The 25,861-nt window shown below is 42.0% G+C and overlaps 2 protein-coding genes across 3 annotated transcripts in view; both read left to right on the plus strand.

Annotated features, from left to right (window-relative positions):
- SLC2A9 (solute carrier family 2 member 9) overlaps positions 1-25,861 on the plus strand; it is a 199,004-nt gene that overhangs the window by 42,353 nt on the left and 130,790 nt on the right. Inside the window, 4 exon segments of the mRNA XM_050789970.1 lie at positions 218-309; positions 790-914; positions 8,773-8,883; positions 8,886-8,917. Coding sequence (XP_050645927.1) covers positions 218-309; positions 790-914; positions 8,773-8,883; positions 8,886-8,917 — 360 coding nt within the window.
- The window catches only part of NSG1 (neuronal vesicle trafficking associated 1), a 556,677-nt gene that overhangs the window by 30,171 nt on the left and 500,645 nt on the right, over positions 1-25,861 (plus strand). The window lies entirely within an intron of this gene.

Here is a 25,861-nt window from a genome sequence, read left to right on the forward strand (position 1 = left end):
TTGTCAAGCTGTTGTCTCCCAGCTCCACACTTACCCTTCTGGGTTCGCTCTCTCTCTGATGCTGGGGCTGGGACCTGCACCCCCATTTGTCCTTTGCCAGCAGGGGCACTAGAGGAGAGAGAAGAGACTTGCTTTTTCAGGTTTTTCTGAATTTCCTGCCAGTCCCAGTGATGACATTGGCAATTGATTCCAGCTTCCAACTTTTGTCCATTTCCAGAACCAGAATCATATTGCTCCTCAGAGGAAAGAGTCTAGTGGACAGTGCCCACTCTCAGAGGTCTTCGGGGCCCTCCTCCAGGCCCCTGAGGTGTCAGCACCACATGGGAAACATCCCTTCTTTAGAGGTCTTCCTTTTTGACATCTCCGTTCTCCAATATCTGCTTAACCAATTCCGTATGTTAAATTATCTCCACTAAAGTACCTCGAGTGGTTTCCATTTTCCTGCCTGGACCCTGACTCATGAATTATAAGATGACCATTGACTTCAGAAATGTTAAATGATAGTCCTAGAATTAATGCCATAAAATACTACCACAGGGAATTCGTAGATGTCAAGGCTGATGGTGCCTTTGGAAGTGACCTAGTAGACCCTAGAGCTGAACCCAGGGGGATGACGTTCCTTGCTCAAGGTCACACAGCCAGAGGTGGCAAGGCCAGTGCTCCCCACACTGTGCTTGAGTGTTACTCTGCTCACCCTTCGGAAGGGCCTGGCTCCTGCTCCTGGGATGGACAGTTCAGTGACACGCCTCATGGTGAGACGTCTTCATCAGATCTCTCCTTTCTTTCCAGGAAGCACACTTTGCTGGCTAATAATGGGTTTGCAATTTCTGCTGCATTGCTGATGGCCTGCTCGCTCCAGGCAGGAGCCTTTGAAATGCTCATCCTGGGACGCTTCATCATGGGCATAGATGGAGGTGAGAGTTCACCATGATGGGGAGGGAACAGTAACATACTCCTTGGGGGTGTCCCAAATGTGAGAGGTGTTTGGGGCTGTCACATGACTGGGGCTCTCTGCTGGTATTGAGTTGGCAGGGACCAAGGATGCTGGAACTCTGCATAAAGTGGGACAGTCCTATGGGATGAACCATCCCATTCATGATGCTCTAGCCCCTAATTGAGGAATGCTGGGCAGGGTCCCCAGTCTACCCCCAAAGACCTGGATGGTCTTCAGCATGTCATGCCTTCCGCTTGGTCACCTTCATCATAACGTTCATATTCCAAGGTTATCTGTGGTTTTCAGGGGGCTTTTGTGAGGATGGTGTTTCTTCTCTGGGCCTCTGACTCATTCGTTGTTTCATTTACTCACCAAGCATTTGTGGAGCACCTGCAAGGTCTGGCACACTGTAGGATGGAGACACAATGATTAACAAGACCCTGTCCCTGGACAGGGACAGAATGGAGCTTACATTCTAGTGGGCAGACAGATACATAAGGTAGATAGTAGCAGGTCCTAGGAAGAAAACAAAGCAGGGCAGGAGGGTGGTGAGGGCTGTTTTAGAAAGGCCAATCAGGGAAGACTGCTCAGAGGAGGAAATATGAGCGGAGACCAGAGGAGCCAAGTGTGAGAACTGTTCCCAGCAGAGAGAAGTGTATGATGTCCCAGAGGCGGAAGGAGGCATGGCACGTCTGAGAAAGAGCAAGGAGATGCGTGGGTGCTGATGAGGCCAAAGAGGAGCTGGAGCCAGATCACACAAGACCTTGCAGGCCACGGCGAGGACTGTGGGCCTGTGCCAAGTGTGCAGGGAGGGTTGAGAGGAATGTGACACGGACTGGTTTGTTCCAATAAGGAAGTGTGAGGGGAAGCCAGGAGTGGAATCAGAGGAGCCACCTGTTCAGGGGAAGGGACTGGGCTGGGCGGGGAGCTAGGGAGAAGGGAACAGATCCTGGCTATGGGAGTGAGAGTAGGAGACAAGATATATTGTCAGACAAACTCTGCTCTCTTTCTAAAAAGGCAAATCCATAAAGTGTCACTTTTAGGCATTTGTGGAAAGATTGCAAGCCTTAGGATTAGAAATCTCTGAGTTTGGATCTCAGTTCTGCTGCCTGCCAATTTCTGATTTGTACAAGTTACTTAATGGCTCTGAGCCTTGGTTTTCCCATTTGGAAAATGGAGGTAATAATACCTTCTTTGAAAGGCTATAATAAGGCTGAATGGAAACTCTCTCTCTCACACACACACACACACACACACACACACCCCCCAACACACACACACATGTATATACTGCCTGGAACCTAGCATGAGCTTCTTAAAGGCGAATTCCCTTCCTTGTCGATGTCTTAACAGCTGAGGGTACCGGGTTGTTCAGCTGAGTGAGATGAACAACAAAAATGTCTCAGGGAGAGGTGGGCAGGAGAGTGGGGGCCTGGAAGTAAGGTTGGGAAGAGGAGGTTTCACTTACCTTTGTTGCCCTGCTGGAGGGGAATAATCTAGGACTCTCTGATAGTCCAAACTCATGATGAAATGACTCCTCGATCATCTGTCTATTCATTAGTCTATTCTACTTTAATAGATGCCTTCTATTCAAGTAGAAGGGAGATGGCTATTGAGAGTTTATCCGTAAGAATAATGGCTGGTGTCTATGTAATGTTTTGTGATTGACCAACCGTGTTCATGTTTTTCATCTTTTTTGATCTCCTCCTATAATGAAAGACTGTTTTTTTCATGTTCATTTTACAAATGCGGGCACTAATGCTCAGAAAGCTGGAGCGGGAAAGTAGTTAAAGGTGAAGACTGTGGAGTCAGACTGCCTGAATGCTCTCACTTGCTTCCATTAATTTCATTAATTTATCTGTATAGGTTAGGTTTGCTGCATTGAAAAACCCGAAAACTTAAGCCATGATGGCACCGCTGCATTTTAACCTTGGCAACAGAGCGAAACCCTGTCTCTTAAAAACAAAACAAAATGAAACAAAACAAAAAACAAAATGTAGTGGCTTGAAATAATAACCATTTTACTGTGCTTTCACTTCTGTGGGTGGGCTGGGCTGTTCTGCTCTGGGCCAGCTCTGCCAATCTTTGTTGGGCCTTCTCATGTGTCTGTGATGGCTTCAGGTTGGTCAGTGACTGGATAACCTGGGATAGTCTCACGCCTGTGTTGGGGTGTTAGCAGGTGGCCTGGTCTCAGGGGCTGTCAGTGAGCCAGCTCATTTCTTGGCTTCCCACCCTGGGCCAGGGGGGCCTGGGTTGCCTCGCATAAAGTTCGTGGGCTGCCAGTAGCAGCCAAAGGAGAAAGTCCCAATGTGTAAGCACTTTGCATGCACATTTCCTGATGTCCCTTGATGTCCCTTTGGCCCAAGCAAGTCCCATGGACAGGTGCAGAATGAATGTCAGAGAGGACTGACTCCCCAAGGATGTGGATCCAGGGAGGGGATACAAATCAGGGACCACCGCAGCAACCATTAACCTCACAGTCTTGGCCTCTTTCCCACCTGGCATGGCAACTTAGTAGTAAGGCCTCCCTTGTTGGGTGATGTGAAAATTAAATGGGCCAGGCGCAGTGGCTTACACCTGTAATCCCAGCACTTTGGGAGGCCGAGGCAGGTGGATCACCTGAGGTCAGAAGTTTGAGAGCAGCCTGACCAACATGGAGAAACCCTGTCTCTACTGAAAATGCAAAACTAGCTGGGCATGGTGGCACATACCTGTAATCCCAGCTACTCGGGAGGCTGAGGTGGGAGAACCACTTGAACCCAGGAGATGGAGGTTGCAGTGAGCTGAGATCGCCCATTGCACTCCAGTCTGGGCAACAAGAGCAAAACTCTGTCTCAAAAATAAATAAATAAATAAATAGAATGATCTACTATGTATGTGCAGTATTTAGTGTAGTTCCAGGCACTTAGTGCCCCACTTCAGGAATGCTAATGGTATTGTTGTCATTGTTGTTATTTGTTTTCTTAATTAATAAAGTACAGATCTAGGATTTGGGTTTCAAAGGCCCAGACTACTTTGGAGAAAGGCTGAATGAGGTTGCAGTGGATCACCTGGGAAGTCCTTTCCTAGTGGAGGCAAGTGAGATTCTCTCAATTTGGCAGTTTTATATTTTATCCATTATCCCCTTTCTTGTTGCTTTGACTAATCTGGGGAGTTGACCCTTCGAACATATAACTAATTGATCTCTGAATTTCCTTAACTAAAAATAAGCTGCATTCCAAGATGGCCCTTTTACAAAACCACAGACATAGAACAAATGTCTTTTAGACCCTTTTTCCTATGAGCTTTTCAAAAAGAAGCAGGAAAGAAAGAAGAACAAAGAGGAAAGAAAAAACTGGGGTCTTTCTGACTTGTGGCACGTGGCCTGGAGTCACGACAGGACTTGGAGACTTCATGTCATGTATTCTCATCAACCCTCTCAGAGCAGAGAGAGGAACTCGAGGGCACTTAAGGTGAGACAATTGGTCAGAAAGAAAGGAATATTGCTGCCATTACCTGAACTGGCTGATCTGTTTGTAATAAAGAATTTAAAGCCAGGCCGGGCGTGGTGGCTCACGCCTGTAATCCCAGCACTTTGGGAGGCCAAGGCGGGCGGATCACCTGAGGTCGGGAGTTCGAGACCAGCTGACCAACATGGAGAAACCCCATCTCTACTAAAAATACAAAAATTAGCTGGGTGTGGTGGTGCATGCCTGTAATCCCAGCTACTCGGGAGGCTTAGGCAGGAGAATCACTTGAACCCGGGAGGTGGAAATTGTGGTGGTAAGCCGAGATCGCGCCATTGCACTCCAGCCTGGGCAACAAGAGTGAAACCCCATCTCAAAAAACAAAAAACAAAAACAAACAAACAAAAAAAAGAATTTAAAGCCAAATGATAAACCTGAAGGATTTTGAGATGATAGAAGGCTCTAAGACTTGCTGATCCAGCCAGGGTCTCCCGGAGTATTTGGAACCGTAGTAGGACAACAGGGCATCTTCCTGGAGTGTTCTTCATCTAGAAGGTTTAGAGAAAAAAAAAACATATTATTTTTTACATCAGTACAAACATGATACCAAATGGTGTTGGAAGCAAAATTCATGTACATAATAAAGTTAAAATAGGAGACTGTACTACTACTTTGTGTTTGTGGAAGATTGCACTGGACATGTCCCTGCCATGGCCTTCCCAGTGCTGTCGACATGCCCAGGGGCGCAAGGTCACGTCTTCTGAATTAGGAGCTCGCTAGTGGACAAGCCCACGTCTGCTACTGTAGGAGAAGTCCAAGATCAGCAGGATCAATTGCTTTTGAGGGCTTCTGTGGACAATCTGTTCCAGGCCTCTCTTCTACCTTCAGGTGGTGGCCAGAAATCCTGGCATTTCCTGGCTAATTGTTGCATCAGTCCAGTCTCTGTCTCCTCATCACATGGCCTTCTCTCATGTCTGTGTCTGTGTCTTCACATGGCCTTCTTACAAGAATGAAAAGTATTGAATTTAGGGGCCATCCTACTCCAGTATGACCTCATCTTAACTTGATTACATCCGCAAAAACCCTATTTCCAAATAAGGCTACATTCACAAGTAACAGGATTTAGAGCCTCAGCATATCTTTTGGAAGGATACCATGCAACTCACTATAAGAGGTGACACTGAATGGAGACTGGAAGGTTAAGAAGCTGTGGAGCTCTGAAAACAGAGAGTTCCAGACAAACAGAAGAGCAGAAGCCAACATCCTATGATCAGAATGAGCCTGGAGTGTTCAGTGAACTCCACATCCAGGACTCCTGGGGAGGAGAGCGGCAGAAGATGGGCTCAGAGGTCAGAAGAGGCTGCTCACGGGTAGGGATGCTTGGTACAGCATCATGGGCCTAGGATGACCAACCATCCTGGTTTGTCCAGGACTGAGGGGGTTTCTGGGTGGTACTGGGCAAACCGGGGTGAGCTGGTCACCCGATGGCGGACTTTTCACGCACCCCACCTCCTTGTTCACTGCTGCTTTAGCCACTAGTATCTCCCCTTCCGTGTCATCTCACAATGAACAAATAAGAACAATTCGTCACCATTTATTGACAGCTGAATCTAAGCTGCGCACTCTGCAAGGCATTTGACATGTGTTCCGTAGGCGCGTGGCACCATGTGAAGGAGATGCTACTGCCACCCTAGCTTTACAGAAAAGGCAGAGAAGTTAGCTCCATGCCTCCGCCACTGACGACACTGCCGCTGTGCTACAGCTCCCTCATTTCCTTACTATGTTTTGTGAGATAATGATTATTATCCCCTTGGGGGGGGGAAAGGAGCATCAGGATAAAGAACAGGTTTTGAAGTGTTATCAAGTGACCACACGTGAGCCCAGTGCCTTACATGCAGTCATTTTATTCTCATTACAGCAGAAATAGTCATCATTGTATTTTGCAAATAAGTGAGCTGAGAGTAAAAGAGATGAAGTGACTTGATTGAGATCCCCCTGTGAGGAAACCAGGGCTGTGGGACTTGAGTCCAGTGTAGCACAGTTTTCCCTCTGTTGCCCTGCTTGTGAAGAATAATAGACTAAATTGTTTGGTGGCCAGCCAATTACTCCATGAGGCCATATGCTCCCAATATATGTGTTTTGGATAAAAGTTCAAGCATCATCTGGTCTATGTTGTGACAAATAATTTCCATCTCTTTGCTTCTTAAGCATGTTTGTTTTGAGTGGTAAACCAGAAACAGTATCCTGGGCTAAGAGGCAATGAATGAGATTCCCAGTTTGTAAATTGGGGTGTGCATTCCCTTCACTAATTTTCGGGAAAGTCCTTCCTGAATGCTAGCAACTGGAGTGAATTCAGTTCAACTTGAAGCACATTGATTGGTGCCTAAACTGTGTCGGGAACTATACTAGAGACATTGGAAAACTGAGATAGGAAAGATATTTTTGATGCCCTCACAACCTGGTGAAAAATTAGATGGTAGTAATAGGTGCTAATAATGCTAATTTGTACAGTATTTTACAATGAATAGGTAACTGAGCATATCTCAACTCTCACAGAGATCCTCTGAAGCTAGGCTCAATACTTATCCCCATCTTGTGGAAGCTGAGAGAAACTCACAACCCCACCCAAGTTCCCACAGCTTGTAAGTTGCAGGGATTTGGCCCAAGAGGCCTTGTGACTCCAGATTATGCAGTCTGTGCTCTAAACAAGCAATGAATCTGCCTGGGATAAGTGCAATGTAGTCATTTATAGGCCTATAACGTGGCTTAAGAATAGCCCTGCTCAGGTATGGGGGAAAGCAAGGTTTGTTTTTTTTAAGTTGACGAGTCCTTATATAATTTTTACTTACAGGCCCACTGTGTGTGTAGTAAGCACTTTGTAAAACATCTTTATAACTGTTAGTTTTTATTCAAAATACCTATCATAAGCCTCTGAACATGTAAATTTATCTCAAACATCATTAGATTATATGTGGGTGACCTATTTTTATAAAATGAGTGTAATAGCATCTGCCATAACTGAGTCCCTTAATTTATGACAAGAGGCAATGTTAGCTGGCGGGAAAAGTTCAAGTTCTAAGATCAGAGGCCCACTGGGGCTCTGTTGGGCAAAATAATTTTTTTAAACATCTCTAGACATGACTTGCTGATTTAGGCAAGTTTCTCAACTTCTCTGTGCCTCAGTTTACTCATCTTTAGAAGAGAAATAGTAACAGTATATTTAATTCAGAAGACTATTGTTAAAAGTAAATATGTTAATACATATAAATAGATGAGAAGGATTCCTGTTACTTGGTAGCCACTGTGTGTATTGGCTATTATCATTGTGACCACTATCACCACCATCACCATCATTGCATCACTATTACCACCACCACCACACCATCAATATCACCACCATCACTATCATCACCATTACTACTACCACCACAATCACCATCATCATTGCTACAACCATCATCACCATCAGCACCACCACCATCACCATCATTACCATCACCATCACCACCACTACCATCACTACCATCATCATCACCATCGCCATCATCATCACTATTGCTACCACCATCAACATTACCATCATCGTCATCACCACCATCACCATCATCACCATCATGACAGTCATTACTACCACCATTATCACCATCATCATCATTGCCACAACCATCATCAGAATCATCACCACCATCATCACCATCATGACTATCACTACCACCACCACCATCACCGTCACCATCACCATCACTACCACCACCACCATCACTACCATCATCATCACCATCGCCATCATCATCACTATTGCTACCACTGTCAGCATTACCATCATCATCATCACCACCACCATCACCATCATGACCATCATTACTACCACCATTATCACCATCATCATCAGTGCCACAGCCATCATCACAATCATCACCACCACATTACCATCATCACCATCATGACCATCACTACCACCACCACCATCACCATTACTACTATCACCACTACTACTATCATTATCATCACCATCATGACCATCACTACCACCACCACCATCACCATTACTACCATCACCACTACCATCATTATCATCACCATCATGACCATCACCACCACCACCACCACCGTTATCACCATCACCATCATTATCACTGTCAATACCATCACCTCCACCAACACCATCGGCTGTGTTCTGTCCTCTGAAATGCACCTCCAGTCATACTTTAGGGATTAAATTATAAAGTACATGGGAAAGCTTTGGCAATTTGTGCAAAGTGCTGGGAAAGATGCTGTGGCTACAGTGCTATTTAATGTCCAGGGCAAAGCAGAGCCAAGAGAGGTACTGTAACCAGAGTGCGGCTCCCTCAGGAAGACACCTCTCTAACTGCTGCTATGCTTCTTCTACAGGCATCACCCTCAGTGTGCTCCCCATGTACCTCAGTGAGATCTCACCCAAGAAGATCCGTGGCTCTCTGGGGCAGGTAACTGCCATCTTTATCTGCATTGGCGTGTTCACTGGGAGCTGCTGGGCCTGCCCGAGCTGCTGGGAAAGGTGAGTGTGGCTCCCTGGTCAACCGCATCTGCCCTCATCTCATGTTACCACTGCAGGAAGGAGCCTTTTCTCCAAAAGCTGGTCCCTGTATATTGCAATTCCTGGTGTTCAAGCCTCTTCCTTATTATTGGAGAAAAGTTGTGGAGTTCCTTTGAGTTTAATTTTTTTTAAGGACATAAAAATACATAACAAATTGAAACCTTATAGAATGTTTAAGTTTACCCACCCAATAATTATCATTAATAGCTCAATTTGTGTTTAGGCATCTTCTGTTCTTTAAAACCTATATAAACATATATAGTTTATTGTGGTTTTGATGGAATTATGCCATATACATTGATCTACAACCTCGTGTTTTCATTTAATATATTTTGGGCATGTTTTCAAGATGTTAACTTAGCTCTACCTCATTCTTGAGTCTCTTTTTTCCTGAATAAATAAGTAAGTAGAGTCTTCTGGTTTTGGCTTGCTGTTTTGGGAGAAGGTGGGCCTGAATTTGAATCCCAGTTCAATGATCTACTTGCTGTGTGGCCTTGGCAGGGAGAAAAGAAACACTTCACTCAGGTTGAATGGGGTGGGGTAAAATCAAGGAAGGCTTTTCAGAAGAGGTGGCCTCTAAATGGACTCCTGAAGGGTAAGCAGGAGTTAGGCAGGTGATAATGGGGATTGGGAGAGAGGATATACCAGAGAAAGGAAATCAGTAAAGAAAAGGCTCAAGATGGGGCACAGCCCTGGGAGAGAACTCAGACAGCTTTGGGGCTGAGAAGAGAACAAGCATGGGGAGGGTGAGAGATGAAGGTCTGTTCACTGAGCCACCACAGACTTCGCCCTGGGGGAATAGGAAGCCCTGAGCGGCACTGGAGCTGGAGGGTGACATGGCCAGATCAGTGTTAGAAGGTGGCTCTGGGGTGGAGGCGGTGAGTGTAGACTAGAGTGGGAAGGGTGGGGAGGAGAGAGGCAGAGGGCTGCTGCTGTTGGTACACATGGTAAGGGAAGGATGCAGCTGCGACTGAGGTGGTGGACGTGGGGATGAAGAGGAATGGGTGTGTTCAAGACCATGGTGGAAGCAGAGGCCACTGGACTTGCTAGGATTCCTCCCAAGGGATGCCTTACAGGTATGCAGGGGCGCTCCCTTCCCACTCACACAGGCAGGGCAGGAGGGCGGGCAGAGATTAAACCACTAATGATGGTCGAATGCCCACTGCATTCCAGACTGTTCTAGGTATGAACAGTGCACAAACAGACAAACAGCTCCCTGTGGAGCTGAATTCTAGCAGCAGGGGGCAAACATAACGAATTCGCAAGTCCTAGAGCAGTTATATAAAAGGCTCGTTTGTTATGCTGCTCAAATCCTGACAGCTGCTTTGTGAGTAGCTCAGATTTGCAGCCTTGGACGCAAGCAGAGAGGGGTAAGGGACAGAGCCCTCATGAACAAGGACATATTGGTGCTGAAACCAGAACCTGGGTCTGTGTACTTTCAAAGCCACGTATGGGGAGTGTCTCATACAGCCAAGGACGGATCACACTGGTGTTTCTGGGAATGTGTGAGCTCTGGAGAGAAGGGGCTAGTTCTGCCCACGGGGTCCTTTCTGTCCCAGCTGCTGAGCCTCACTGACTCTACGGCCAGCTCCTTTCACATTCAGTGGAAGGTTTTATAAGTGGAGGAATCATTGCATTACATTTTTCAAACAAATTTTCAATGTTTTGAACATTTTTTATTGTAGTAAAATCCACATAAAATTTACCATTTTGACCATTCTTAAGTATACTTTTCTGTGGTATTAAAAGTGACTTTTTATATTTCAGCCAGTCGAGGTCACCTCAGAGGCATCTGCTTCTGATCTTTTATTATTACCATTCTGGGTTATTATGGCTATAACTTTAGTTTCTTCTTTTGCAAAAACAGAAACAACTCACATTTTACATCTCAGTTGTCGTATGCGTGACGATTTCTATAATTAATTGCATGTGTTAGAAACAGTCTCTCTACCTAAGTGAGGTTCCAAACTAAAGAGACTCTTTTGCTTTTTGTTTTTAAAGATATTTTAAAATTCTCAAAATAACCACCTCGTGTTGACAATTAAAAACAAGATAACAGCCTCAGCTCCCTAAACAAAAATACATTTAAAAGTTAATGAAGAGTGCTATTGTCCTTTAGGAGTAAAAAAGCAAATAAATATTTGCCTCAGTAGAGCTAAGCTTTTCTCTTTGGGGATCATTTCCAAATTCCTCTTTGTTTATAAATCAATACCAAGTTCTTTCTGCTGCTTGAGTCCTTAAGGTCTTTCTTCAACCTCTGTCTTCATCCTTTATTTATTCATTCACCACATTTGTTAAACATTGAGTTGATGCTGGAGCTGCAGCTTTGAGCATGTCAGGCACAGCCCACATCTTAATGTTGCTCAGACTGCAAGGACTGTGTGACCTTGGGCAGGTCAACTCACCTCTCTAACCAGTGTCGTCTTCAGTAGGAGGCATGGTTGCAAGTCCCAAATTCCCAAGCCCCACTGAAGCTTGACTTCCTCTGGGAAAACATCGCTGTCAAATAGTGACTGTTCAGCATATTCCAGGACACCGTGCACCTGTACCTCTCCCACACTGATTTCCGTTTGCTTCCGCGTCTTGTCCTGCCAGTTGATGGCATCTTACTTGTATGCACAATAACCCAGAGGCGTCAAGTTTATCCAGTCATTCAACAAATGTTTAGAAAGCTCCTCTTGTGTGCCAGGTATTGGGTTGGCTGCTGGTGGTAGAGTGGTCAGGTCATCAGGCTAGCCCTGCCCTTGGGAGCTCACAGGAGAGTGATTGACCAGTGGCCACAGGTGATAGGAAAATAGGCACTGACCTCTGGTAGGGCATCGGGGGTGGTTTCCCTGCAGCAGTGACATCTAAACTCATGGCTTGAGGACAAGTAGGATTTATCTGGGTGGGACTGTACGAAGAGAGAGAAAATGGGGGTGGGGCGTTCCAGCAGAGGTAAGAGTATGGGGGAAGGCCCTGGCATTTGTTCAGAGGCAGAAAAACTCAGATGACAGGAGCAGGGAGAGGGAGAGGGAGAGAGAGAGAGGAGGGGGAGGGGGAGAGGGAGAGGGAGAGGGAGAGGGAGAGGGAGAGGGAGAGGGAGAGAGGAAGGAGGGGGAGGGGGAGAGAGAAAGGGAGAGGGAGAGGGAGGGGGAGAGGGAGAGGGAGAGGGAGGAGAAGGGGGAGAGGGAAAGGGAGAGGGAGAGGGAGAGAGAGAAGGAGGGGGACGGGGAGAGAGAAAGGGAGAGGGAGAGGGAGAGGGAGAGGGAGAGAGGAGAGGGAAAGGGAGAGGGAGAGGGAGAGAGAGAAGGGGGGGAGGGGGAGAGAGAGAGGGAGAGGGAGAGGGAGAGGGAGAGGGAGAGGGAGAGGGAGGAGAAGGGGGAGAGGGAAAGGGAGAGGGAGAGGGAGAGGGCACTGGTCAGGCAGATCTGTGGGCAGGAGGGCCACACCTATGCTGTAAATGAGCACAGGGAAGGATGGGCAAGGTGAGGGGTTCCCTGGACCTGTGGCTGCCTGGGGGACAAGGGCAGCCCCTACTGTTTCCATCACAGACACTGGCCTAGAGATGACAGATTTTCTGAGTTTCAAGAGATATTACAAATCCGGATTTGTCATATTTCATAATTTGTAAATATTGGAAACTGACCTTTAAAAAACAAAAAACCTACCTCCTGTGGCCTGGGTCCAGCCTTAGGACCACCTTTCACACACCTTGATGGGCAGTGTGTACCTGTGAAGGCTTGTTTGTACCCCAAAGCAATGGGACATGATTGAGGACATGACAAGTGCTTCAAGAAGGCTTTTGGGCTGCAGCATGGAGAAAGAATTGGATCCCAGCCAGGACTGAAGGGGTTGACTGGTCCAGTTATGAGTTGGGTCAGAGTAATGGCAGTGTGGATGGAGAGAGGCGGATGAGGTTGAGTGAGGCTAGTGGTGATGGGATGTGGTGTGCCAGAGAAGAGTCGAGAATAACTCCCAGGCGTCTGGCACATCAGCCAGACAGAATAGTGGTACCAGATGCTAAGACAGGGAGCTGTGAAGGAGGAGGAGCAGCTCTGCAGGGGACAGGGTGACAAGTTCACTGACGTGAACTGTGCATGTCACATAGCAACTGGAAGGAAGAGCTGATTCGAGAACCTGGGTACCTAGATTCTGAGGCTGGGACACTCTCTCCCAGGGACAACAGGGCTCATGAACATGATGGCAGCCAAGGGGCACAGCTGCCCACGCCCACCTTCTGGCCTCGAGCCAACCAGAAGTTGTACCATTGGTCCCTATAGGCTGTCTCTTCCCATCAGATGGGCGTTTCCAGACAGTCTTGGCCCTGGCCAGGAAGATGGGTGAGGAACCCTGTAAATATCCTTTTGTTTTCAAATTTGTGCTCTGGGAATGTGGATCTAGGGCTTCTGGTCTAGGAAAGAACATCAAATGGGATTTTTTTATTCATGTCTCTGGGGATTTGCAGTGTTCCAGCCAAGTGAAATTCACAGTTATTTCACTAAGCATCAGAATTTCATTTTCAGTATTTTAATCATATTTCTCATTTATCTTCAAAGACTGAGACAACCAAGCTTTGAAAAAAGAGAGAGAAAAACTGGGCTTCAATGCAGGCAATTGCTTTGAAACACAGAGGGTGAAGGAGGTTAGCAAGAAGGTAGCTATTTTATTTATTTTATGACTTCAACTTTTATTTTAAATTAAGAGAGTACATGTGCACACTTGTTTCCTGGGTATATTGAGAGATACTGAAGTTTGGGGTATGATTTATCCCATCACACAAGTACTGAACATACTATCCAATAGTTTTCCAACTTTTGTCCCCTCTATTCCTCCCCTCCATCTGTCCCACTGTCTCCAGTGTCTAGTGTTGCCATCTTTATGTACATGAGTACCCATTGTTTAATTCCCACTTATAAGTGAGAACATGCAGTGTTTGGTTTTCTGTTCCTGTGTTATTTCACTTAGGATAATGGCCTCCAGCTCCATCCATGTTGCTGCAAACAACATGATTTTGCTTCTTCTCATAGCTGCATAGTATTCTATGATGTATGTGTATCACATTTTCTTTATCAAGTCCACCATCGATGGGCACTTAAGTTGATTTCATGTCTTTGCTATTGCGAATAGTGGTGCCACGAACATACGAGTGCATCACTCTTTTTAGTAGAATAATTTATTTTCTTTTGGATATATACCCAATAATGGGATTGCTGGGTCAAATGGTAGTTCTGTTGTAAGTTCTTTGAGAAATTTCCATATTGTTTTCCATAGTGACTGAACTAATTTACATTCCCACCAACAGGGCATAAGTGTTTCCTTTTCTTTGCAGCCTCATTAGCATCTGTTGTTTTCTGACTTTTTAATCATAGCCCTTCTGACTGGTATGAGATGGTATCTCATTGTGGTTTGGATTGGCATCTCTCTGATGATTAGTGATGTTGAGCATGTTTTAATATGTTTGTGGGCCACTTGTATGCCTTCTTTTTGAGAAGTGTCTGTTCATGTCCTTTACCCATTTTTTAATGGGGTTATTTGTTTTTTGCTTCTTCGATTGTTTAAATTCCTTATAGATTATGGATTTTAGCCCTTAGTCAGATGATAGTTTACAATTATTTTGTCCCATTCCATAGGTTGTCTGTTTACTCCGTTGATAGTTTCTTGAATTGAAGAGCTCTACAGAAGCTCTTCAGTTTAATTAGATTCCACTTGTCAATTTTTGTTTTTGTTGCAATTTCTTCTGCAATTTTCTTTCCCAAGGTCAATGTCCAGAATGATATTTCCTAGGTTTTCTAGTAGGATTCTTTAAGTTTGAGGTCTTTCATTTAAATCTTTAATCCATCTTGAGTTAATTTTTGTATATGGTAAAAGGTAGGAGTCCAGTTACATTCTTCTGCATACAGCGAACCAACTATCCCAGCACCATTTATTGAATAGGAATTCCTTTCCCCATTGCTTATTTCTGTTAACTTTGCCGAAGATCAGATGGCTGTAGGTGTACGACTTTACTTCTGTCTTCTCCGTTCTGTTTCATTTGTCTATGTGTCTGTTTTTGTACCAGTACCATGCTGTTTTGGCTACTGTAGATTCATAGTATGGTTTGAGGTCAGATAATATGATGCCTCTGGCTTTTTTCTTTTTGCTTAGGATGGCTTTGGCTATTTGGGCTCTTTTTGGTTTTATATGAATTTTAGAATTTTGTTCTAGTTTGGTGGAAAACGATATTGGTAGCTTCATAGAAATAGTGTTGAATCTGTAGATTGCTTTGGGCAGTATCGCTATTTTAATAATATTGATTCTTCTAATCCATGAACATGGAATGTTTTTCCATTTGTGTCATCTGTGATTTCTTTCAGCAATGTTTTGTAGTTCTCTTTATACAAATCTTTCACCTCCTTGATTAGATTATTTCCTTTATTTATTTTTTTTTGCAGCTATTATAAATGGGATTGCATGCTTGATTTGGCTCTCAGCTTGAACATTATTGGTGTATGGAAATACTACTGATTTTTGTACATTGATTTTGTATCCTGAAACTTTCCTGAAATCCCCTGTCAGTTCCAGGAGACTTTTGGTGGAGCCTTTTCTAGATCATCAGCGAAGAAGAGAGATAGTTTGACTTCTTTTCCTATTTGAATGCCTTTTATTTCATTGTCTTGCCTGATTGCTCTGGCTAGAACTTTATTGCTATGCTGAATAGGAGTGGTGAGAGTGGGCACCTTGTCTTGTTTCAGTTCTCAAGAGGAATGCTTCCAGCTTTTGCCTGTTCAGTGTGATGTTGGCTGCAGGTTTGTCGTAGTTGGCTCTCATTATTTTGAGGTATGTTTGTTTAATGCTTAGTTTCTTGAGAGGTTTTATCATTAAGGCTTGTTGTTATCAAAACCTTTTTCTGCATCTATTGTGGTGAATCACCTATATTGATTTGCATATGTTGAACTGACCTTGCATCCCAGGAAGGAAGGCTACTTGATCATGGTGAATTAAGTTTTTGATGTACTACCGGATTCAGTTTGCCGGTAATTTTGTTAAGGATTTTTTCATATATGTTCATCAGGGACATTGGTCTGTGGTTTTCTGTTTTTATTGTATCTTTGCCAGGTTTTGGTATTTGTGTTATGCTGATTTCATAGAACAAGTTAGAGAGGAGTCCCTCCTCAATTTTTTGGAATAGTTTCAGCAGGATTGGTACCAGCTCTTCCTCATACATCTAATAGAACTTGGCTGTCAGGGCTTTTATTGGCTGGTAGGTTTTTTATTACTCTTTCAATTTCAGATCTTGATACTGGTCTGTTCAGGGTTTCAATTTCTTCCTAATTGAATCTTTGGAAATTGTGTGTTTCCAGGAACTTACTCATTTCCTCTAGATTTCCTAGTTTGTGTGTCTATAAGTGTTCATAATAGTCTCTGAAGATCTTTCCTATTTCTGTGGAATCAGTTGTAATGTCAGCTTTGTCTTTTCTGATTGTGCCTATTTGGGTCTTCTCTCTTTTTTTCTTTTTTAATCTAGCTACTGCTCTATTAATCTTGTTTACCCTTTCAAATAGCAAACTTTTGGTTTTGTTGATTCTTTGTATGGATTTTGGGTCTCAATGTTGTTCATTTCTGCTCTGATTTTATAGCTGTTTCTTTTCTTTTGCTAACTTTGGAGTTAGTTTTTCTACTTCCTCTAGGAGTGGTGTTAGATTATTAATATGAGATCTTTCTAACATTTTGAGGTAGGCATTTAACACTCTAAACATTCTCCTTACCATTGCTTTTGCTGCATCTCAGAGATTTTGGTATGCTTTCACTTATTTCAAATAATTTTTTGATCTCTGCTTTAATTTCATTGTTTACCCAAAAGTCATTCAGGAGCAGGTCATTTATTTTCCATGTAATTGTGTGGTTTTGAGAGATCTTCTTGGCATTGATTTCTAATTTTAGTCCACTGTGGTCTGAGAGTATGGTTGGTATGAGTTTAATTCTTTTGAATCTACTGAGGCTTGCTTTATGGCTGAGCCTGTGGTAGATGAAGGTGGCTTTTAGAATAGGCTGCCAGAAGGCAAGAAAGGGAAATAAATGTAGGAATTAATGCTGGTTCCATGAATTTAATCAAAGATACATAATAAAACAACTGTCGTGATTGAACATTTATGTGACTCCAAATGATATATTTTTTTAAAACAAATCAATTAGCTATTTCTCTTGCAAAGGTAAAGAAGAAATAGACTTAGATGAAAACCATAGGCAAAAGTATGAGAAGAGAGATTAAGAATGATGTGAGGCCATAAAGGAATGATTTTATACGCTCAGAAGAACATTTATTTCAGATAAAATGATTAACTTTGAGCTCCCACTTTTCTTTCCCCTCAAGGAAGGAAATGTTCTAATGGTTGTAAATTTTTTCAATCTAAATAACAAACAAAGAGGGATACTTTCTGAAAGAAAACGATGTTTATTCAGGAATAGGCATTGCAATTGGCGTAGGTGTGCCATAGTAAACCATGTGCATATTCAGGGAGGTAAAAGAAGACAAAGGTTTTTAAAGAAAAAAATGAGAAAAATTACATAATTGTTTTTGAGTTATCTTTGAATAGATGTATCAATAACAAGGGTGGCATCAGTCCAAGGCTGGACAGTCAGTTGCTAGGCAGGTGTTCTCGCAGCAGTATTTTCTTATGTAAGGTTGTAGTGGCCTTTGTGCAAGGTTTTTGCAGAGTCTTTTGTGATAGTTTTTGTCAGCAGGCATTTGTATATGAGAATCTTCCTTTCATGACCTTCCCTAGCTTCATTTTTCAGGGGTTTGCTTTTATTTTTGCTTTTTAACACAGGTGACTTTATTTTTATTCTGCCAACTTTCACGTTTCCTTTTTCTGATCAAGATTTTTAAAAATATCACTGGTTAACCATTTTGTAGTTAGATTTTTTTTTTTTTTTCTGAGACAGAGTTTCGCTCTTGTTGCCCAGGCTGGAGTGCAATGGCGTGATCTCCAACTCACCACAACCTCCGCCTCCTGGGTCCAAGCAATTCTTCTGCCTCAGCCTCTTGAGCAGCTGGGATTACAGGCATGTGCCACCACACATGGCTAATTTTGTAGTTTTAGTAGAGATGAGGTTTCTCCATGTTGGTCAGGGTGGTCTCGAACTCCCAACCTCAGGTGATTCGCCCGCCTCGGCCTCCCAAAGTGCTGGGATTATAGGTGTGAGCCACCACGCCTGGCTGTAGTGAGGTTTTGATGATCCCTAGGCGAGACAGCTGGGATAGACCTGTCTCACGTTGTTGGTTGGTCTCACATTGCAGGGCGTCATTGGAGTTAGGGTCTAAACTCTTTTAGCTACATTTGACTAACAACAGCGTTTGGAGGGAGTGGTTCTCAGGCTACATCTACCTAAAATCAAGTGTTAAGTTTAAGTTTTTGTCTATTCTGTAGGCATTTACTATTATCTCAAAGTGTTGGGCCAGCATTATTCTGTGAAGAATTGTAGAAACTTAACAAGTAACAGGTACAGGGTTTAAAAGAAAAATACAAAGTAAAATTAATAGTAACATGATAATCTGAGCTTATATTAGTAGTTGTGATCCATGAACTTAGGTTTAAAGGCAGCCAGTTAAATAAATTTAATTAATTAAATGACCATGAGGAATTAGGTGAAACTTGTTGTAACCTGCAGTTTTTTGTTTTGCTTTTTTTTTTTTTTTTTTTTTTTAATTTTGTGTATTTGAGTCTTAACTCTTCTAGGGGAATTTATCCAAGTATAGCATGCAGTATTAGCAACAACATAGACCCTTTTTGTTTGTTTAATGCAGCTAGCTGGGTTCCAGGAACCCTGCACTGAGAACTCAAAACTGCTGCAGGCTATAAACTTTCCCCATCCAGACAGAAGCTGTGGCTTTCAGGCCATGCCCCTCCTGGCCCACCCTAAAGCAGCAGTGTCCAGCTTGCTCCCTAGTTCTGGCCAAGGGAGTTCATCCCCACTTAAGATTGTGTCATGAATCACAGTTGAGACCTTCTCTCAACCTGTGACTGTGGCCTGAGTTAGCTGGCTGACTTCTGCCAGGCTCCCTGTGAAGTAGAATTAGGAATGGCTTCCCACCATTCCCACTGAAGTCTAGGAGTGCACACAAAGCATGTTCAATGCTGCTCCTTCTCAACACCCCACACCACTCAGCTCCAGTGCTGGGTGGGGCCAAGGCCTTCCCCCCTGGCCTATATTATCAGGTTCCCTAGTGGGAGTGTGTATCACAGAGGCAGTCTCTCCTGCTGTCACACTCTGGGGACTCACAGTTTTCCACCTGGCTTGTGGTGTAGGCTGCTGCCCCCAGTTCTTTCAAAGAGTCTGTGGTTTCTTTCAGTTTTCTGGTTAAATGCCTGTGGTGTTTCTTGGGAAAAAAATTATAACACGAGTCTCTACACACTATTTTGTCTTTCCAAGTATGAGAGGTGATATGGTTTGGCTTCGTCTCCACCCAGATCTCATCTTGAATTGTAGCTCCCATAATTCCCATGTGTTGTGGGAGGGACCCAGTGGCAAATAATTGAATCATGGGGGCAGGATTTTCCCATACTGTTCTCATGATAGTGAATAAGTCTCATGAGATCTGATGGTTTTACAAAGGAGAGTTCCCCTGCACATGCTCTCTCTTGCCTGCCGCCATGTAAGACGTGGCTTCATCTTCTGCCATGATTGTGAAGCCTCCCCAGCCATGGGGAACTGTGAGTCTATTAAACCTCTTTTTCTTTGTAAATTACCCAGTCTCAGGTATGTCTTTATCAGCAGCATGAAAATGGACTAATATAAGAGGCATACTAACAATGCCTCTAATCTGCCATCTTGGGGGATAAAAAAAACCACATTGATCTTAAAGTTATTTGAAACTTGTATTTAAGAGTACTTGTCAAAGTCTTTTTGTAATGAATCTAATTGCAGATACCTTTAGAGAAAAATTCAAAATAACTGTAAATGACAAAAATTTAAAACAACCATAGTTGAAAATAGGATGGAAGTTCCCCATTACCAGAAATTTACAAGGAAATTTAGTTATTTTGTGGCATACAATATAATAACCAAAATTATGACTGATAACACATAGAAGATTTTAAGAGTTTTATTACCATTTTAGAATATTTATACCAATAACATATCCAAAAATGTAACTGAAAGAAGATCTAGTATCACTTAGCATTTGCTATTTCCCATATAATTTACCAAATAAGCCCAATTATTTAATATCTCTACAAGATGAGAGAGAAGTCCTTTGAGTCTTTCTAAGGGCCTGATTGGAAAATCTCTAAGTTAACTTTATATCAAAAAGATTTAATTTAGCGTTTTGATGCTGGGGAAGTCTATTAAAGATGCCAAAAGGTTTAAAATACCTGATCAAAACAGGATCACAGGGCACTATGTGATAGTCATTTATTTAATTAGAGTGATAATTATAGATTGTAAAAGCAATACAGAAAGTTATATAGATATTTAAAAAACTTCAACCCTTCAAGTCTCCATTTTTTAAAGTAATAAAAAAATTTAGTAAAGGCAACACAGGAAATTATCTTGATAAAATAGAAAACATTTGTTTCTTAGGCCAGCTACTAAAAAGGCAAAGAAAAACCTCCTTCTGTGTGATTGGTTTGCCTCATGGGAAGCCTGTTCAGATAACCTGATGAAAAAGTGTTTGTATGTATTCAGAATGTGTATCAAAGGCTGTGACTTTACACTGTGGAACATAAACAAGAAAAGTGTTACCTTGAGCAGGGGGATATATGGCTCTTAATAAAAGCATGGGAAATTCCCTGGTTACATGGAACAGTTTAGACACATTAAGAAAAGCTAAGTACAGAATCAGGTTATACTGGAAAAAAAAAAAAACATTGCTTTTCTAGGTCTTTGAGACAAACGTTTTTAGTGTCAGGCCTCAATAGCTGTTAGAACCAGAGGAAAAAGTTATAGGAGCTAACGAAGAAGTTGAAGGAGAAAGTTAACATTCCAGCCAAGCAAAAAGATGTACCTTCTCAAGGGAAGAAAGTGAAAGAGCGGAAGGCAATGTAGTATGAACTGCACATCCTATGCTGTGACACGCTTTAAAAGTTGAACTTCTGAGATAGGACTCTGAGAAGCTTCTAGAGGAAAACTACCTTGAGAGATGAAGATACCATTTTTAAGAAGAAGATAGCATTTTAAACTAAAAACTAGTTAAATTAAATGGAGACTATAAAACAAACAAAAAAGTTACAGTTTAGAAAGTGGCTAGAAATTTTTAGAATTAAAAATCAAAACTTCTTGTAAATTTTATTAAAAGCAGATCATTGCTTCAAGAAAACTTTGTTGCTTTAACATAAGGGACCAAATTTTTAGTTTTGTATTGGTGTATTTTTAATATCAAAACTCAAACCTTAGAAAGGCTTATAAATAATTCCCTTTAAAATATAGTCAACTTGATCACATACAAAATATCTTTTATAAATTTATCCTTTTCCGACCTTTTACAACTTACACAGACTTTCATGACTTTCATGACATGCTTACAACTTTTGTTTTGTTCTATACTTTCTTATTTTTAAATAACCAGTCACTTTATTTTACGAAAAAACATTTATCAGGCAAGGTTTTTAAATATAAAGTTATTTTCTTTTCTTAAATCTTTCTTACCAAAAATATATCTTTATACCCATAGCTTTCTTTATATCTCTTTCTCCTATTTACTGGATTCTTTTTGTTTATATTTTCTTTCTAAATCCGTATTTTGACACAACTTTTAAAAACCTTTTAATTTAAACAAAATTATTTTTAAATGAAGTAAATATTTTGTCTTATAATTTTTTTAATTAAAAACAGTTCTTACTTTTTTGGTACATTTTATGTACAGAATTATATGTAGATATCAGGATGTTTAACTCTTATTAATATTAATTTTTAGTGAAAATCTAGAAATAAATTTTAAACTATCACATACAAATATTTTATAGATGAAACCATTTTTTAGTTTTATAAACATGTTTTATCATATCATAATTTTAATGTATATTAATAGGCCCAATGATATTTAGTCTTTTATAAAATTTAAGAAGCACATAATTTGGTTCATTCATTTATAACTTTTTGTATTCTGATTATTTTGCAACCTGATATTGTGAACAAGTCATTAAAATTATGTGCTGTGATAATTTTACTGATTTATAATGATAATAATGAATTTTAAAAAACAATGTCAATTGTATTCAAACTAATGTATTCATTTAATACAATTTCAATCAAAAGTTCAATGACATTTTTGTTTGTGATGGAAAATGAGGAAAGAGTTCTAAAGTTCCACAAGAGAATAAACGGGTGAATGTTTCTGACATCATTTTGAAAATGGACACTGGTGAGTACATTAAACATGTAATAAAGTGACAACAATTAAAACAATGCAGCATGGGCACAAGAATGGAAAGATCAAAGGCCCTAAGGGATGGCCAGAAGCAGAAATTAATTTCTATGTGTGATTTTAATGTGTGCAAAAGGAAACCTCAAAAATCAACAGAGGAGAAAGGTTGTTTGGTTTAATGAATAGCTTAGGAAAAAATGGGAAAAGGGTAGGAAAAAAGACCAAAGCAATGCTTACATTACACCATAGTTTAACAATTGTACTAGTTTCTATTTATGAGTTATAATTTGTTTCATTTTTCTTTTATTTGCTGGACATTTGGATTGTTTCCAGCGTTTGTTTGTTTATTTAGTGACACAGTCTCACTCCATTGCGAAGGCTGGAGTGTAGTGGCGCGACCTTGGCTCACTGCTACCTCCGCCTCCCAGGTTCTAGCAATTCTCTCCTGCCTCAGCCTCTTGAGTAGCTGGGACTACAAGCGTGCGCCACCACACCTGGCTAATTTTTGTATTTTTAGTAGAGACAGAGTTTCACCATATTGGCCAGGCTGGTCTCGAACTCCTGACCTCAGGTGATCCACCCACCTCAGCTGAGTTGATAATCAAAGTGCTGGGATTACAGGTGTGAGCCACTGCACCCAGCCTCCAGTGTGTTTATACTGAAAAATGTGATTTGTAAACTTGAGATGAATAATCTTCTATGTGAATCATTATTCAAATCTGTAATTATTCATGTAGTTTAGTGTTTCAAGAAATAGAAATAACAGGTTAAAGAGTATAAATTTATTTAAGGCTTTTGTACATATGAGCAATTTTTTTTCAGATAATCTGCTTCAGTTTCCATTCCTGCTGGCAGTGCACAAGGGCATTGGTCTCACTCTGCCCCTGTCATCCACAAGCATTTAAACAAGTCTTTGGTATTTGATAGGCAAAAATAATGGATGAGAATTTCTTATAGGTATATTGGTTTCCTGTTGATGCTGTAACAAATAACCACAGCAGAGACAGAAATGTAATTTCTCACATTTCATTAGTTGATAATCAAAGTATTAAAAGATCTCACTAGTAAAACCATCCCACCCTGGAGTCTTTTGGGGGAAAAAATGCTTTGAATATCTTTTATTTACTTTCTGAAAAATCTATTTTTATTTTCTTTTGAGTCGATGTTATTAATATCTGTCTTTTCAATAAAGACACTTATTTCATGGAAACTTTCAACTTTGTTAGCATACAACTATGTAAATTTATACCATTTAAAAACTCAAATGATTTTTTTTTTTTTTTTTTTTTTGAGACGGAGTCTCGCTCTGTCGCCGGGGCTGGAGCGCAGTGGCCGGATCTCAGCTCACTGCAAGCTCTGCCTCCTGGGTTTACGCCATTCTCCTGCCTCAGCCTCCTGTGTAGCTGGGACTACAGGCGCCCGCCACCTCGCCCGGCTAGTTTTTTTGTATTTTTTTAGTAGAGACGGGGTTTCACCGTGTTCGCCAGGATGGTCTCAATCTCCTGACCTCGTGATCCGCCCGTCTCGGCCTCCCAAAGTGCTGGGATTACAGGCTTGAGCCACCGCGCCCGGCCAAAAAAAACTCAAATGATTTTAAGAATCAAGTGTAAAAACAGGTACCATAAACAACACAGAAATGAATGCAGATTAATTATTTAGAACAATGATTTCAATTGGGGTTTTGGGATTTTGTAGATGGGATTTTGTTATCGTCATTCATTGCCAGTTTTGTTTGATTGCATAAAGAAAGGTAATCCATAAGTTTCTTCTTTGGGGAACATATGATAGTTTATTCTGTGGTCGGTTTGTGATCACCTTTTGTTAATATTCCATGTTTACTTAAGGATGGCCGCTCTTTGTTAGCAGTTACCATTTTACAATGGTAAAAAACAGATCCAAAATTACAAAATGATTTTTATTATATCACAATAATTATGGTTAATCCATAAAATACAGAAAAATTTCCCATGAGATTAAAAAAGGGTGATAATGTGTGATTCTATCAGAGAGAAATGAGCTTCAAAGGGAAAGGCCCAAAACAGTCTCTGCAGGGCTGCGTAGTGGGCACCTGGGCCCTCGTGCCCGACTGCCTGGGTCTGCATCCCAGCTCCCCACACCTCTCACACACATACTTGCTGTGGGACTTTGGGCAAGTTGCTAACCTTTCTGAGTCTAATTTCTTACCTATACAATAGCATTAACAATGGTACCTGTTTCGTGGGGATTTTGTAAGGCTTAAGAAAGAGAATATATGTTCAGTACTTGGAACAGTGCCTGGAACTGGTGCCAAATTGATGTCAGTCATCATAGCATTTATTTCATGTGGCAGTACTTAGAAAAGATGTTATGAAATTTCTGTTTTGCAGACGAAAAGCTCAGTCTCTGAGGGGGGTGATAATTACTCCGAATGTCTGCAGCAGGCAGTGGGACTTGAGCTTCCTGGTTTTGCAGCCCATAATCTCTCTGCGGTAGGACCAACGTCCTGACTTGTTGATGGGGAGGCAAGAGGGCTGTCCCCAAAGCTTAGATTCTGGTATAGGAATTTGAGCAAAACAGTCCTTTTCAGCCTCATATTTTCCTCATCCAGACCCTAAGTGTGTGAAAGCACCTGTTTTCTGTGAACTTTTTGACTTAGAACTCTCCGGACTTCATTCAGGCCCAGGAAGAGAAGAACTTTTGATTTTTATCAAGAATATTACAAGAAATGTACTCATCTATTTCAAAGTGATTTTAAGCCCCAGCCACGCAGCAACATCGTCCTTATCCTCCACTGACCTGTAAATCCTACCTTTTCTCTTTGAAAAGAAGATTCATTTCGGGGCGTGACCCAGGCATTGTCTGTAGCTGGAGAAAATGGGTTGGGTTGGGAGCAGTTGTACGATGCATTTCCTTTGAAGGGAAACAGGAGAAAAGAAGATTAGAGGTTGTCACCTTTGCATTCTTCCTGTTACCTCAGAGTCCCTCGCAGAGGTTAATGCCCGAACTCCTTTAAATGACACCCAGAGCTCTCAAAACGTGTTCCCAGGACCAGCGGAATTGGCACCAGCTGGGAAGGCACTTGTTAGAAATACAAATTCTCATCCCTGCCCTGGCCAATCCCTATTGAACCAAGATTCTGAAACCTACATGTATAATTTCAAACTCTTTTGTATACCCAGGTGCATCCAAAATTGGCTTTAATAAACATTCAGCAACTCTTTTGTAAGAATTCTCAAATGGCTCCCCCTCGATATTCATTGTTGACGCCCTGATTTCCCTCTGCAGGGTTTAGACCTCCCAGGATGGTGACATGCCAGGTCCGCATGACCTGGCTCCAGGCTCTTTCTCTCCACCCATCCACCCCTCCACCTCACAGAGCAGCTAAGCCCAATGGACAGCACATTGGAATTAACAAGCACATTGGGTGTTTGTTAAATGAGACTTCTCAGCCCCATTCCAGACCTCAAGATCTGAATCTTGAACCAGATGGTTCCCCCAGAATCTTCATTGTTTATCAGACTCCCTGGGTGTGATTCTTGCATACAGAAAAGGTAGAGGATCCCGCTATGGCCCCACATCCCATTCCGGGACCCCACAATGGG

Source organism: Macaca thibetana, chromosome 5, assembly GCF_024542745.1.
Source record: "Macaca thibetana thibetana isolate TM-01 chromosome 5, ASM2454274v1, whole genome shotgun sequence".
Lineage (NCBI taxonomy): Eukaryota > Metazoa > Chordata > Mammalia > Primates > Cercopithecidae > Macaca > Macaca thibetana.